The 17133-nt window shown below is 36.7% G+C and overlaps 1 protein-coding gene across 3 annotated transcripts in view; it reads right to left on the reverse strand.

Annotated features, from left to right (window-relative positions):
- ARFGEF1 (ARF guanine nucleotide exchange factor 1) overlaps positions 1-17133 on the reverse strand; it is a 90523-nt gene that overhangs the window by 47097 nt on the left and 26293 nt on the right. For 2 of the 3 annotated variants that reach the window (XM_069004899.1, XM_069004900.1), the window contains 8 exons: positions 16070-16100; positions 12027-12183; positions 10828-10974; positions 4393-4572; positions 3390-3663; positions 2754-2867; positions 1930-2093; positions 730-863 (listed from right to left, as the gene is read on the reverse strand). In XM_069004899.1, coding sequence (XP_068861000.1) covers positions 730-863; positions 1930-2093; positions 2754-2867; positions 3390-3663; positions 4393-4572; positions 10828-10974; positions 12027-12183; positions 16070-16100 — 1201 coding nt within the window. The remainder of the gene's footprint in view (positions 1-729; positions 864-1929; positions 2094-2753; positions 2868-3389; positions 3664-4392; positions 4573-10827; positions 10975-12026; positions 12184-16069; positions 16101-17133) is intronic. The other variant, XM_069004901.1, reaches the window with a different exon arrangement.

The following is a 17133-nucleotide window of genomic DNA, read 5'->3' on the forward strand; positions in this document are numbered from 1 at the left end:
TATTTCTCTTTACTTCTAATTCTATTAGTAATAAAACTCTTTCACTGTACTGCAACTGTTTAAGGTTTGTGCCTGCTTTGCTTTCTCCTAATTCTTATCTCACAGAAGGAAAATAAGTAAGTAATGAATATTTTGAACCAAAACCACTACACTTAATTGGTGTTTCCGCCCGGTTTACGAACTCAACCCGCTACAACACTATAACATGAATTTATCATAACCAGTTATCAGCTCCAGGTGAGTAGCTTATATGAAGATGAAGTAGGGCTGAGTATGTGTACTGGATACATAAATGTGCTGGTTTCAGCTGGTGTAGAGTTAATTTTCTTCCAAGTGGCCAGTACAGGGTTATGTTTTGGATGGTGAGAAATATGCAAGATATGAAAGAAATTATGGGGCCCAACCAGCAATGGTTATGAACCTAGAAGGTACCAAAAGCAGAGCAACATGAGCAAGACCAGAAATACCTGAAGATCTTCTATACAATCCCTTCTGAAAGGCATTATAAACAGCAACTAGGAAGAACATGCTGTACTTATAGAAGGATAGGTGTTAAGAAACCTCTTAACAGGTATACAAAAAATACATTAAAACATTAAAGTACTTTTTCAGAGCTTATAGGTTCTTTTCACCATACCATTAGTTTCTCAGGAACAGGACTTACAAAAATATTTTAAAAACTTATTTTTATTTTCAGATTCATTAGGAAAACTCTTAAATTCTACTTACTTTGGATCTGGTGGTCCATCTGACAGGGGCTTCATGGAGAGTTTACACAGTGACCTGAATACAAGGAAGGCATCCTTTTGTAAAATGTGGGAAAACTTAGCACCAGGGGTAGGTCCTGAAGAATTTCCAGATTCCTAAGGAAGTTAACATATTTCAGTATTCCATTTTGCATTAGCAGCATGTGTAGGGAAATCCCCACCTCTGAGCAATAAGAAGTTAATATATTAAACAAATATAACCAATTCACTTTAGCTTCATGGTCTTAAGACTAAAACAAAACATTCTGCAGTCCAGTCGAAATGAAAGTCACTACTAAAAATTGCCTACTCAGTAAAAAGTCAGAATTAATTAAACAGTGTCATGAAATTAGGTCAAGTTTAAGTAATCTGCAGTGAATTGCTGCCAGGCACTACTAGTAGATAATTAGTTTAAAAGGACCCTAACACTTGACATTTTAATAGCACATGAATCGTTAACTGTCACCAGATACATTTGATAAAATTTCTATGGTACAGTAAACACCCCTATTACTAAGTTCTTGCATTCTGTATTACTGTTCCATACTTAAGCAACATGTTTAATGTTAAGTGTTCTATCTGTATGCCCTATGTGACTAACTTTTTGAAGTTACAATTATTATCCTCAAACCTAATTACTCAGTACACTCTGACAGCAGATGCTCTTGGTCAGCTGACAAGTGCATACAGGTCATATACAACAGAGAGAGTGTATTTTCACATCTATTTTGTTAATGAAAATCAAATCCTCTCAGACATGAAACTCTTGATCTGAAATCACTGCATTAAGATCATGCTATCAACTTGAAATTTCTACTTATTGTTTGAAAAGAGCACAGTAAAATTACACAGGCATGTGTATAATTGGCTATATGCTTCACTATGTATATTGAATACTAGCTTTATAGTTTCCCAGGAGCACTTCAAGAAACAGGAAACTGAGCTCTCTTGGAACAGTGGGGCAACTAAAAACATGCTGGGATAAAAAAAGACATCACATGAAAAATTTATTCAGAAAAATTTCATTTAAATAGTGCATTGAAGTAGAGTAACATGACTTAATACTTGAAATTCATCTCAGTGACTTTAAATGGAGTTATACGAATTACTCTACACAAGCGTTGGGCAACATTTAAAACATAATACTTTTTTTCAGTATTTCGTAATTTATATCTGCCTTTACCTGAGTATCGTTGGAAGAGACAGATAATCTGTCATCAGGTAAAGATGGTGTATAAGCAACAGAAATTGGAGTCCCTGGAATTCCATTTGCCTGAATGTTTTCACTGTCACTGCCATCCTCTAACGATACAGTTGTGCCATCACCACCTGCAGTCCCTTCCACATCTATCAGAAAAGATGTAAAAATTATTAACAGATGTTACATAACATTAAAAATTAAAAAGAGCTTTTAAAACCAACATTTAAATACTAAAATAATCATAAGGAGCAGCTTAAGGCTGAATTAACTTGGCATTTCAGAACTATAAAAATTGTAAATACTCTTAATTCCCACTAACGAAAATTACAGTAAAAAATTGATTTATAACTTCACGTTGCCAGGGTCACCACTCTACCAAGTTTCCGAGAAGTATTGGTATGGGACATCACTCACTAGTCTGGATTGACAGTTTCCATCAAACTGAAAAATACAGTGATACACTGCTCCTACAGAGAGAAACCCATTTCTGAAGAGTGTTTATATAGAAACTAAATAAAATAATAATAGTAATTTTAAAAAAACATAAAGAAAAAACAACCAAGAACTTGTATTTTAAGAGAACATTAGTCTCCAATAAAGAGTGTAAATCAATGTATGAAATCCTGTCCATTTTGCTGTTAAATAATGCACAGCCAAAGTCTGACAATTGAAACTGTCTTCTTCAGCATGTAAGTCATATTTAATGATAATAAATTTTAGTTAAATACTTGAGAGTGGTAAAATAATTCTTAAGGTCAAGAATCACATCGCAGTTGCTATTGACTAGACAGATATTAATGTAATACCTCCAACTACTATGTTCACCATTTCCTGCACAATACTTTCAACAATTTCTTGTGCCTTCTCTTCACACTCATTGCTTTCACCATCATATGTTCCTCCATCAGCTTTAGAAAGATCTTTATAAAGAAAAACAAACACAAACAAGTATTAATGAGAAACTCCGAAATTAAGAAGGTATTTTGCTTGCACTTAGTATTTCAGAATTCAATTACAAGTCTCTTAATAAATGTTTGGATGCTTCAAAAACAGGTATTTGTGGAATGTAAGAATTCCAGCGTTTAACCTGTAAACAGCAATTATTCTACAGGCCTGTGCCAACAAAATACATCAAATTTCTAACTTCACATACATTAAAACACTGAAAACTTGAGGATTTTGAGATGTTATTCTCAAAAACTTTCACAATATTACACAGATGCAAAAAGGAATTTTTGATACAGGCTCCTACAGAGTGCAGGACTAAAGGATGCTCTTGATGGACAGTGGTAACAAGGACAAATGGGCATTTTGCATTAGTCAACTACTTGAAAACTTATGCCTGACTCCAGATTTGGGAGAGAGAAAAAAGACAATCCTCAAGCCTCACTTTTTACAGACTTTTCCCCTCCCTCCATGAAACAGAAATACACACTGATTACTTTCTGCTGCTGTGGCTTGGTCAGCTTCTGTCTGTTCATTTTCAGCACTAGAAATATCAGATCCATTTTCTGCCTCAATATCTTCTTGAAGGTTCTTGTCCACATCATTTGTGCTGTGGTCAAGCTCTCTCTCATGGTCTTTGGACAGCTGATCAGCCTGTGCTGGAATATGTCTCAACTGAGGTGATTCTGGCTCATGATGGCTTACTGGAGACTGCTGGAGATGGTGTTGCTGTCTGTGTCTTTCCTTTTCCATCTGTTTGGCTTCCTGAAGCTACAAAAGCATTTCAAACACACAAGAACTTGACTATCAAAATAAAACAATAAGATATATGCATTATTTTATAAAGATGACATCTCTATTGTCTCTGCTTATACAGTGCCTTTCTAAAGCTGTAACAGTTTAAGAAAATGCATCTTTGTTTAATTAAAAATAACTTCGGTAACATGGGATAATCCATTGCAAAAGGGCTGCTTCCCAACTATGCACATAGTTCATACCTTCACTGTCAAAGAAGGGATGACTACACTACATAAACCATACAACAAAGAGTTGTCTGCCCTCCCCCCCCATAAGGAAGTTCAGGGAGTAGATGTGACAATAAACAAGGAGTGCCTGGAAAAACATCAAGGCAGACTTTTTTTTGTGGTCTCGATCTGGAATCCCCAGAAGGGAAGAATTTCTGTGACTTTTCTAATGGATTATGACAACACATAAAGTCAAACCAAAGCAAGATGTCCTTTGAGGTAAACACATCTATTAAATATAGCAGACGACTATAAGAAGTTTAAAACCTGTACACCACCCCCACCCCCAAACTCCACATTTTCCACCTCTGTCAGTGTAAAACACAAGAAGAAAAATATCAGATACCAGATTCTTACTTTTCCTCAAAGTGCTCAAGTTAGAAAAGCCAAAACGCTTTAATAATGATAAAACAAATCTCTCAAGCTGGTTCGCTTTCAAGAGGTAGTTTCTAGATAAAGATACCGAGATACTCACTGCTTGATTTTCCATACGTGCAAAAATGACATTCAGCATTTGTGTTAAAGTGGCCTTGGCTGTAGTTTGATTTATAAGATTTTTGCTTGCTAGGTAGATATTGTAACATGTTCTTACAGCCTGTAGTACTGTTCCTTCGTGGATTTCTATGTGTTGAGATGTTACTGCAGTGAGCAAAGCCTAAATAAACACACACACATATACATTTACCAGTCAAAACATTTATCAACCAAAATGTTTGCAAATTAATAAATACCAAAACTGGATTCCTTCTAAAATATACCTAAATACATATATTGAACTGCAATTATGTTTTCCTACATACTCTTGTAGCCATATTGGAAAATCATATTTACCAGTTACATTAAAGTGAGAGTTTTTAATCAATATAGCTGAAAATTATGTGTTTCATAGCATGTAACAGCAAGAAGTAACCAATGGAGTCATCCGAGAGGTAGCTAATAGAAGTTATCCTCAAGTTTTCTAGACACAAAACAGGAACAGACTACCTGTTAAAGCCGGGAAGGGAAGCCAAAGGATCCAAAAGCTGTTTTAGAAATAAATGTAAATGTGATGAACAAAGACTGAGATTAAACAGCTACAATAAGACAACTTCCCTTTATAAAAGCTTTTTTTTTTGGTAGATGCTAGAATATTGTGTTGCCCCCTACGTAGAAATTCACTTATTTCTTCCTGTTTGTGCTAATATCTGCTTCTCTTTAACAAAAAAAGCACATAAACCTCTGAAAGATCCGGTAACAGAAGTAAGGAACAAATTATCTTTATGTGAGGCAGAGGCAGGCTGGATCAAAGGGCAGAAATAGAGGCAGATGAAACCTCAGGACAGGGTTTGAAAACATTGTCAGAGATTATGTTGGAGAGTGGAAAGAAAGGCAAAGAGCCTGGATTGCAACTGTTTATATTCATTGCTGTAATCCAGTAGAAGTAATGAGGGAATTTTGAGCATTAAAAACTTTGTCAAAGTTATCATTTAATGGGATGTTTAGGGTAAGAAAAAAAGAACTGGAAGCACTAGAAAGCTCCTACTTTTTAAAATTTATCACAGTTAAAAGTTATTTCAAGTGTTGGGTAATTTACTCATCAAACCACACCTCACATCTCTTACTGACACTGTCAGAACTTCTATACGCACGAGGCACCAAGAAGTGGAGAAGTAGTATCCATCACCCACTCAAACCCCTTAAAAAGTAAAGTCAGTCACTCTTGAAAACAAGCTGAACAAGTTGATCCCAGGCATAAACAACTATTTTTCCCAAACCACTGCTGTCTGGACCCAATACAGTACATATTTAGATTTAATTAATATTTCTTTCACTCATTTACAAGTTATACAACTGACACATGTACACAAACACTTAATACACCAGCTTAAGAACCACCTACAGCTTCTCTCTTGGAAGACAGGGTCTCTTGCAGCCTAGCACTTAGGACACTAATGAAAAGGTGTAGGGGGATCAAGTCTCCATCTCTGGTTCTAGAGATGTCATTCATGAAGTTACTGCTTTGTGTCACCTTCTCTCTCCTTCTTAAATTTCGACGATCAAGAAGCTGATACTTGAAAATCCAATTTTAACTTCCATCTCAGTTCAGTGAAGTCTTACAATGTTTTTCCCCAACTTTTAATAATAGAAAGGAGAGCCAGCTAGTAGAGAAAGGTGACAAGACTACAGATAGACTATGTGCTCTTTTGTTTTAATTGGCTTAACAGCTTGAATTTCCTAAGTTTTTTTCACTATGCTTGTTATGAATACTAGAGCCTGGTTCTCTTCACACCACCTAATTAGAAGTGTGGAGGCAAAGAAACACTTCAAATACACACAGGGACAGATCCCCTTAATATATTAATCCAAATTCACTGAATATCATTTCCCGTGCAGACTGAGGAATCAGGCTTTCTACAGGGCATCTCCCTACGGATATCAAACTATAGAAGGGTTTACAGAGCTCTTGACAGTCACTTTGGGTTTCTTTCCTTCCCAGGCACTAGATACTAATCTTAATGACTACCATACACATTTGCAAACTGATAGGCATTTTTAGCTTTGATCTCTTGCTAATATCTTCCATCTTCCTTACAGTTTAGAGCCATCCTCAGGCTATTAGTCATTCTAACTTCAAATCTCAGTGCCATTTCTCTTCCTCTACTATGACAATCCAGTAGAAATACAAGAACGAACACAAGACAGAAAGTATTTTACAATTGCTTTCTGAACATCCTTCCCTCCTGACAGCTTCTATTTAGGGCTCAATTTGATGATATGCCCTAAACAACATCACCTGATTCTCTATCATAAAAGAGTATGTAATTATTGCAATAGCATGACAGCTAACCCTGAGAAACCACAGCTTATGATCAGGAGTGGCAGTACTGCTCCTCTGAAACCCTTGTGAATTCATACATTAGAAAAATAAACCCTTCCTTTCTCATTTTAGTACTTTTCTTCATGTTACTCCCCAGCCTTACTCTGTGACCAAACAGCTACTATGTCCAACACGAGGAAGAAGAGAGGGGTGACAGCTGAGTAGAGGACAATCACCTCAGCCCCCAGTGAAGCAGGGTTACACAAAATCTGAAACTGCTACACAACACTTGTCCTTGAGAGGTGGAGTAACAAACACGCACTCTTACTGCTTACTTTGCAACAGGTCCAGGGCATGAAGCCACCTGTGCTATTTTAACAGCAACTCATCAGTACCAAAGTTTGAGAACAAAAGCACCCACTGGTGGTTCTCTGGTGTTTAGTTTTGGGATTTTGTTTTGTTTTAAAAGCGATTTCAGTAGATGCAGAGTATTAAATACTTGCTAGGACAAGGGATGGGGTAACGGCAAAAATTCCAACAGCCAACAAGCCTTCCTTGCCCTAAAACTACTGGCTACCATCCTGACTGTGAGTTCGTTTCCTTATGCTTTCCCTCCAGTCCTTCATACCTATTGTTCCGTGTTTGAGAAAGACCCTACCATTCTGTGCTGCCACCTACTTACTATCAGTAAAGCTCATTCATTTTTATGAACAACCACTGGATGGCTTTGGGAAAGGAGAAGAATCTCCAGGATAACTTCCTGAGTTACAGATTATCTTATCTTTGTGTGACACCCACAATACTTTTTCTTTTAGCCTGAAACATGTTTGCCAAGTGAATTTTCTATTATTTAAAACAAATGTATTAGACAGTTCTGGAAGTATCATGCCTTGTGAGGCAAAACGAATGTAATTTTAAAAGTAAACTAAATTAACAATAATCCTCTACTAAAAACATCCAGCATCCAACTGTAACTCTAAACTTTTGATTCCTCTCACACTAAATATTCTATAAGAACAGCATGGTTACAGCAAAATAATGTGACTACAACCAGGAGAACAATTTTCAGCTCAGGGTCAGTTTTGTCTTCCTCTCAGCCAACTCTGACCATCTTATCTTCGGAAGATTTATGACACAATACAGCTGTCATCTGATCAGCACAGGCTTACTTTGTCTTAATTTCGTAATTCAGTTGCCTGGAAACTCTCGTGTACTTGGAACAGCACATAAAACAGAGTAGCCCTAGCTCCTCTCTCTAGTGTTAATTAGCTAATGGAACCACATAATTCTGTTTCCTTTGAGAGGGTCTACAGGGTTATTTTCAATAATAATTTTTGTTTTAACTTAACTTGAAGTCCAAACATTTCCTTATCACAAAATAATGTGTTAGTATGGACTGACTTTTGAAAAAACACAGGAAACTGAACTTAAACCACAAAACAACAAATACATCAAATAACCTTCATAGATAAATAATTTTTGAATTTAAATGACACTAAAAAAAGTCACTAATTAACATCCAGCTTTTCAGACTACAGGTGTTGAGCACACGCAATAACCTTTCTCTGCCAAACATTAGTAAATTAAGCTGTAGAAGTACCTAGATAGTAGCAAATACTTTCCATACGACAAACCAAGGAAAAACTTGAGTGTCAACAGCTGATATCATGTTCCATCCTGCATCCTCATCCCTGCTCCTTCTTTACAGATTTAAAAAAACAAGTTTTGTCATAATTTTAGTTCTTCAGGCACCAAAAGGCCAGAAAAAATGTAAACAGAACTTCAAGACCTCTGCAACCATCAGTGCAAGTCTGCACTCACACCACAAATGCCACAGCAGCTGTAGGAAAGCAAGCCTGGAGGCAGAAAGATTCAATCATGGGATGTTATTTCAAACAATTTGAATAAACCACTTTCAATTGCATCAGCAGCCTAATTACTTGCATTGTTTCTGCCACAAAAATCCCCACTACAACAACTACACAAGAAAGTCGCATGGCCTCACATCAGAATTACACCAAATCAAACTAAACTACAAGGCAAAGGAAGGAAAGGCCAATGTCCCAGTCTGGTTCATCACGGAGTCTGCAGATGAAGAACAAGGGCATTACAGAGAACATGCAAGCGAAAATAGGAGCAGAAAAATTTAACTAGCCTCCATCAAAACTACTGCAGAACATGACTCTAGAGCTTAGGTAATGAAAAAAAGACAAATTATACTCCTTGGTGTCACCAAGATTATTTCCTTGGCAGTCAGGAGAAAGGGATTTTCAGAACGCCTAAGTGGCTCTGGTAGTTGGGAACTGGCTTAAGATGACTCCACCCCTGGAAAGCCACGCAGTAACTAGGAAACAGCACTGCATGTTAACTCTTACCCCATGATGGCTCCCAGATCCCACAGTGAGGGCAGCACGCTATGCAAGGGCCACCCATTCTGCATGCAGAACCAAGACAATCCTCCAGAGAGAAAGGTGTCCAAGTGACCAAAGTTCTTATCTTTCATTGTGGTCTTGGTGAAGCAGCTGCCCTGTGGGAGTGCCACTTACGTTGTGGGTAACAGCCTGGGAACACCAGCACAAAGAAGCAGGAGATCCAGGTCCACTACCTTCTATCTCCCTGATGGAATTAAAATTCTTCAGACAACATACTAATCACCAGAACCACAGAAGAGTCTAAGAAGATATATGATCCATCCTTCAAAATATACTGGAGAAGCAGGGTCCACATTCATCTCAGAACTGAAGGGTTATGAAGCCTAAGAGAATATGGCTGACTTAGCAGTTTCACTGTTCTTCAAAAGTCAAAACTTCTGGTCTTTGCCAAGGTTATTTAAAATTTTCATGCTTTTTATAGTGTTCAGTGTATTAGACAAAGATGGAGTCAAAGTCAAAACAGTACTCTCCACTTTCCCAGTTGCTCTAACATGGAAATCAGCTAAATTTAAACAGTGAAAAAATTAAGGCACTAAATTTTACAAGCATTTTACAATTGTTGAAGAATTTACTTTCTCAACTGTTCTACTGGACAAAAGGAGTATTAGCTCTTAAAGCCCCTTCAGGCGGGGAGGACTGGAATAAGAAAGCATTCAGAGAGATGGTATCACAATGAGAGAGAGAGTTATAATAGTTTCAGCCACTGAAAGTTTAAATCAATGAAAACTTTGGTTTGCAGGATGAAAAACATCTTAAACGCTTGGGCAAAACAAAATAGCAAATCTAGAAAAAGGCAGCATGAACCAACATTTGTAACAACCATTTGCTGGAGAAGTGGAGTGCAAAAAAGGAACAAGGAAGGTTTGAGCTATGAAAAGGAAGAGAAGAACAAACTACATTCTTTGCACTAAAACAAGTAAATACAGTCTGCAAGAAAACCCAATGCCTCAGGATACATATGCACAAGATTATGAGGTAACAAACATTCCATTTCTCTTAATTAACTTCAATTGCATTCTTCACTGCCGCTCACCATTGCAGCCATTCAAAGACTGCTGTTACAGGAGCAGGGTACCACATTTCCACTAGGCAGCTAAATTCTAGTACTTGGCATAGCAATTTCCTGAAACAAATACCCATAATTAATGGCTGCAATCAGGAAACAGGTTCCCCAGAAACATTTGTACAAACTCCACATGCAACGGTTATATAACCTGTGGAAAGAAACCCTGGACCTCCTTCAAGCAAAAGTGTATGACACAGCAGCACAAAGCTACCATGGTAATGTCCAACCGCCAGGTCTAATTGCATTTTATCAACCAATTCCAAAACGGATTTTAAAATCTGCTGCTTAATTAACATTTCCCCCACTGGGAGTTCAGGATTGTTTGACAGTAATTCCTCACAATTAGAGGCTCCACAGGTCTACTGTGAATGAATTTCACCCAGCAGTCTATGTACAAGACTTGAGGCCATAACCATGAGTTTGCCCAAAATGCAGTGGGAGAAATTAGGGGAAGGGCACAGGATAGGGAGTTTCCACCTCCAAGAAACAGGATCAAGAAAGTATTTTAACACTACCACGACATTTACAAATTAAGTGCTTCTGTTTTGAACTCTGAGATCATTAATATCTTCCTGCTGCCACAACTATAAATATAGGAAGTATTAAACATGTTACCTTTATTATTTGTAGCTGAACCCCTTCGTCTGTTTGAGGGCCTTGAAAACAGCCACATATTGTCTCGATAATTCTATCAATTAGTTTTTTTCCTGGAGCTGTGCTGTCTGGAGCATTGCCTGTCAAGTGCCCATATGCTATAAGTTTCTGGAGAGAAGAGAAAAACCCATGTAAATAAGAGCTTAAAAAATTACGCCAGCTTTTTGTTATAATAAATAAATTCACTTGATATTTCTAACTTGCACAGAATAATTAAAAAAGCACATTTTACCCCATGTATCATAAAACATCAAAGATTTTTTTACATATCCTCCAGATTTATTAAATTTTCACTCAGCAACTGCTATACAATGTTTGTCAGGAAGTTTAACATTAAAGGTTTTGTTTATCAGTTAACAATATTTTAAAACAATCAGGATTCTAAAAACTAACTCACATCACACAAGTCTTCATATGTAGTCAACACACAAATGTTTTTCATACCAGATAAACCAGCTGCAAATACTTTCTATTTGAGCAACTAGCTAGTGTTCTATTTTTAAGTGTTTCTTCTGTTTTTAAGTGTTCTAGTATCCTTTGCTTTCCCTAGGTCTTCAATACTTAGAAGTGGAATTTATTACAAAATTAGTAGAATCCTCTTCTGAACACTTTAGGCACAAGAGTATTTGTAAATCCCCATGCTTCACAGAGCAGCATCATGGTATGAGAGCAGGCCAGGCACATATGTGCCTGTGACTGTAAACAGTTCACTGTTGGGCTACTCTGGCGGAGTGAATGACTAAATACAACGCTGCAGAATTTCTTCTGAAAACATTACAGGAGCCACAGAGTTTTGAGAGACTAGACTCAAACTGAAAATAATTTACTGCAGTTATAAATAGCATAAAATGAATTTGCTAATGCTATACCTGCTTTGCTAGCTCAACACATATTTAAACACATGAAAATAGGTAGCTGTACATAATAATCCTAACAGGTAACTGTGGTAAACCATATATACACAAAGAAACACATACATAAACTACATAATAAATAAGGCATATGTTCATCTTTTGTGAGAAACACATTCTATTTGGTTGTGTGTGCAATCAAGTAATATAATAAAAATCCCATTACATTAATTATCACATGTAACTGTACTCCCCCTCCAAAGCAACAGGATTTCACAGTTGATAGTTAAAGCTCATCTTCATACAGACCTGTAAACAATCTAGAGATGTACTGACAATCCTGGGGCACTTGGACTGGCATGCCAATTCAAATGGTAGGAAGTATTTGTCCGCTTCAATGAAGCTTGTCTTTGATTTCACAGGTGGAAGAGTGCTTGAACCAGACTTTGCTTCTCCATGAGGGGGACTAAACAGAGTGACTGTATTAGAATACTGTAAAGTGATCACACGAATAGTTCTCACCACCATAATGTTTATGAATGAAATAAATATCAAGAAAATTAATGTTAGGAAAGACTAACTTCTAACAACAGTAATACATAAAGTATTGTTAACACCTTTTATACTTCATGGCTCCTTTGTGGAGCAGGCAAATTGACCTATCTGCACTCTAAAGGGATATTCAGTGGTACCTGCTGGTTTGGAGGCATAGACTTGTTTCCTGTCAAATACCAAAGGACTCCCCTTACTAGACTTGCAAAAGCAACACACTAACAAAACAAAACAAAGCAAAACAAGCTGAACCTTTATCTTAATCTCGGCTTCAGGTAACACCACTTAATTTAAGAGTTCAGTGGTTACCAATGTATCGCACTTGGGTAAATTATCTGAAACTGTACAAAAGCAAGAATATTATGAGCTGTTCAAGTTTTATTGATTACAGCACTTTTAGAAAGGTTGTGCTCAGTAATACTTACCACAAAAGGATAATTAAGAATGGGTCATTTTTCACTAATTTCAGTGCATCAATGCAGTTTGGCTCAAAGCCAGATGTTCTGATTTTTCATTTCATAGAATATCTCATCACCTTTACATAAAGCATTCCTAACCTTTTTTGTGAACACGTACGTATCTTTAGATAAAAGGCAAACTACACTATCTTACACAGACTTGATAAGCAGTATTAAAAAAAGTGAAAAATGTCATAGTCTGTAGTGAAGGCTTACAGAATTCTTGCAGTAGTTCAAATAGATCTTCATAGAACAACTGCATTCAAATACAGCTCCTATGTATGTTCTTAATTAAATCAGATGCTTCAAGGAATGCATTCAATTTCATGTTCCTGAAGTAGAAGAATGAACTGCTAAGAGTTTATTATAAATCCAAATCATGATTGCAGTCCCATGCATTATGGAGTGGGCCTTACACTAATCAATATAAATTAGTTTCAGCTTTTCAAGAAGCAGGCTGGATTGTGCTTGAGATGGTATCTGTCAGCACATTCAAACAGATCTTGTTTAGGCTGCTTAAAAAGGGCACCCAAATTCTAAGTCTTAAGAGTAAATAATTAGTATTAAGATGCTACTTTTTACTGACTAAATCTCTTTTGAAGGTTTAAGAATTTATCCCTACACGTTTTTTCCTGAAAAAAAACAGAGGTTTGTTTTTCTGTTGGATGCACAACTTCATTTACTGCCCCGTACTGTTTTGCTGGAAGCAGAGCTCTTTTGAACAACACCCTAATCAGATAAGTTGCAGAGGAAGTACATGACTCTTCTGTGTTCTTAAACCTCTCTGATATTTCTATAAAAGCTTTACTCTGAGGAATGAAAGGGCAGTTATCTGTTTCTTATGTCTTATGACAAGACTGTTCCTCATCTAGTGATTATGTCCATTGAAACCATTAAAATTAAGCTAAAAAGAGCACTCTGGAAATAAACCTAGAATTGTTCAAAACAAGGAGCAGGCCATGATAAGATTCCAAAAATGAAGAACCCATACCACAGCAAGCTACTACATAAGCCTGGAGTGCCTCTTAATTCTCGTCATTGAAAGCTATTTTAAAATGGGCAAGATATTAAATATGGAAGATGATGCACATTTGTCTCTGGACAAGCAACTCAGTAAGCTCATCACACTGCTGATAATGTAAGGGAAGGGGATAGCAGGGAGGAGAGAAGAGAAACTCAAAAGGACTTTTCTTCTTAATGTCAGTGAATTGCTTCTAAACCCAGAACCTTCTTCCACCAAGGCATCTACAAAGCATGGGAATTATGAAATATGCTGATATTTATGCATTAGCCATAGAGAAAGGTTAAGGTATGTATCAAACAATGGATTTGGAAAATTATTTTGGCAGCATTTGCTGTGTAATGGTTACATAAATCAGCTCGTACTTTTCTATTCCCTTCCCCTCCACCCCACTACCAAATACCAGTTCTGTTTAAAAAACAAATAGCAGAACAAAAGGAGCTGTTGTCCATGCAAAATTTCTGGAAAGTGGAAATGTGGATCTGTTCTTCAGTGCATTCCAGGTTAACTGAGAACAGTTACCTTGAACAGGGACTGGAAAAATTTAAAGACTCATCATTAGAAATCCCTTATTAGGGTATTTGAATCTCAATTACAGAAGTAAGAACCTGAAAATAATTTAATAGACTAAGAAGTTTCTCTATTCTAGGGCCTAGAAAAACAGTACATTCCACTGCACCTAAAAAATTTGACTCTACAGTAAGAATAGAGAAGTCCATTAAGGGTTTCCAAGTCCAGCAAAGCCTTCACAGCAGCAAAATGCTATTGTCAAAATAAAGACAGCACTGAAGAAATCAAAATCTATTTTAAAAATGCATATAGGAAGATAAGACATACACATTCTACCCTCCAAAAAAATCACAACTTCAGACATTAATAGGGCAGAAATTATGCACCTGAAGTTCAGAAATGGCTCAACCATATTTGTTGAAATGATTTTAATTCTGTGGTCTCATTAGTTTTAGCATGGTATTTAACTACAGGACCGGATATTACTTTTCCATATTCAGTGCCCAGAACAAATATCTCTCACTGAATATTTAATGTAAAGCATTTTTTCTTATCATGCTTCACAATGTGGACTTCTGCTTTATTTATACTACTCTAAGAAAAACCTATTATAAATTCATGTTATTATTTTCTGAGACAATCTTGTAGTGCTGGATGCAACATTTTCTAAGCACTACATAAATATTCAATGTATTTTTACAATCTTACTATGAGCTCATTGTCTTGACTTTATTTTGCTGGTGGAAAGCAAAGCACAGTCTCAGTCAGATGCACCCACTAAGTTTTATGTGCCCAATTCGATAAGATGGAAGACTAAATTTTTCAGCATATTTGATATTAAATTTTCCTTTACATTTTCTGAAACAAAGTTCCCACTGACTTTATTCCAGCTAGAAGTGATTCTATTTTCCAAACCAAAATTGTAGATTTCTGCTCAAATATACAGGAGATGAAGCAGAAATCATTAACATCCAACTTTGACAGCTGTGGTTTAAATGATTTGCCCAAACCCAAAATCCAGTTACAGGGCAGAACACAGATCCCCAAGCAGTACCCATCTGCCTAAGAACACTTTCATCCTCAGTTTCACCCACTGATCAAATTCTTTCAACAAGTGGTATGAGCAGTCCTCACCACATGACCCTGACTCAGAGTTAGCAATGTACACTGGATGAAGAAAACGATCCTGTGGACCGTGTAATGGAATACCAGTATGAGATTCCACAGCTAAGCAATACTTAAAAGTTTGTTGACAACAAAGGACTGCTGAATGTCCATTTTTGGTTTTACCTTCACATGCAGAGGAACTGCTTCACAAATCTACACCTATTCCTTAGTAAGGTCCTTTCCAGACACTATCTTTTCCAGTTACATGACTTTTCTCTGCTCATTCCCACTTCCTCACCCCAGTCTCCTCCCACTCATCACTCACTTCAAGTCTTACCTGCATTCTTCCCCCTTCTCTCAATCTACTTCAAGGCTCTTCCACCGATACACTGAAAGAAATTTCTGTGCCATCGACAAAGATATTTTCCAACTTTGATCCCCATTTCCTATGCTGCCTGGCCAGACAGTACCACCCTGCTCCCTCTAAGCTACGTTCTGCTGCTTCTCCCAAGCCCCATGCCTTGCATCAGAACAGCCAGCCACACAAAGAAGCACTACCTGTACGTTTCCAGATACCACCAACTACCCAAAATATGTTGAAAATGCTTTTCCAAGTAAGCCCATACTCCCCGTGCAGAATAAGTATGGTACACATTTTAAGATGTTAAAAGCACTATCACTTAATACAATGAACTATCACATACCTTTGCTTTTCTGTTTCAGCCTTTATTTCCTCTGTAAAATGAAACAAAGGCATAGTTATAGAAATGGTATCATAAGCACATATATAAAATTAAATAACAGAAAACTACTGGAAAACAAAACTATTCAGGCAAACATTTGAAACCAGGATTATTATAAAACAGAAAATACATGTTTACAGTTTCCTAAGTACCTCTACTTTCCACCTGCATTGATTGCAAACTGTATCATAAGTACTTTGCAAATCTGTATTCAAAACTGGATGCTGAGATTTGCATCCAATCATGCCAGCTAAATATCACATCCCTGGAATGCTTCAGTGAAGACACTGGCCAGCTCTTTTCACAGCTGACGTATATGAAAATAATAAGGAAAACACAAGTATTATTAGAACTATCAATTTACCCATGAAGTATACTACTTGACAAACACAGATTATACACAAACACAACCAAACAATCCATCACTGCTAGTTCTTATATGAAATCTTAATGACCAATTATCACCCTTGGTTTTAAACAGTGTAGGATACCACAGTAATGACTAAGGGAGAGGAAAAAAGTCTGTAGCGCCTCTATTTCTACTATTTCAAGCAAATTTTTAACAATACATTTTCAAAATAATTTTAAGTTACTGGAACTAATTTTAGGAAACATCTTTGATTCAAGACTAGTCTTTTCTATTCTCTAGTCATTTTGCATGCTTAAATCATGGGGAATTTCATAAAGCCTAGGTTTTCCAGTGCTGAAGCAATACATACTTGAAATAAACTGTACAGGATCATGAATGAATAAACATTTGTGTGTGTGCGTTTTTAAGAAATCCTCTCAGGAGATCTATTCCAGTATCAAGTCCTGCCCAAACATGCAAAACCGTAATCAAATAAACCAAACACTTAACTTTGGTTTTTGTATATAAGCCTTAAACTAGTGGCATGGACTGATTCTGACAAAAAACACACCAACTTAGTATTTCTAACTAAGCTCCCATGGAGGAAAAGCACACTTTGTCTGCATCCTACCCTTCATTTATCATTTCACATGGTCATACTGATTCACTTACCTAA

This window comes from Aphelocoma coerulescens, chromosome 2, assembly GCF_041296385.1.
Source record: "Aphelocoma coerulescens isolate FSJ_1873_10779 chromosome 2, UR_Acoe_1.0, whole genome shotgun sequence".
NCBI lineage: Eukaryota > Metazoa > Chordata > Aves > Passeriformes > Corvidae > Aphelocoma > Aphelocoma coerulescens.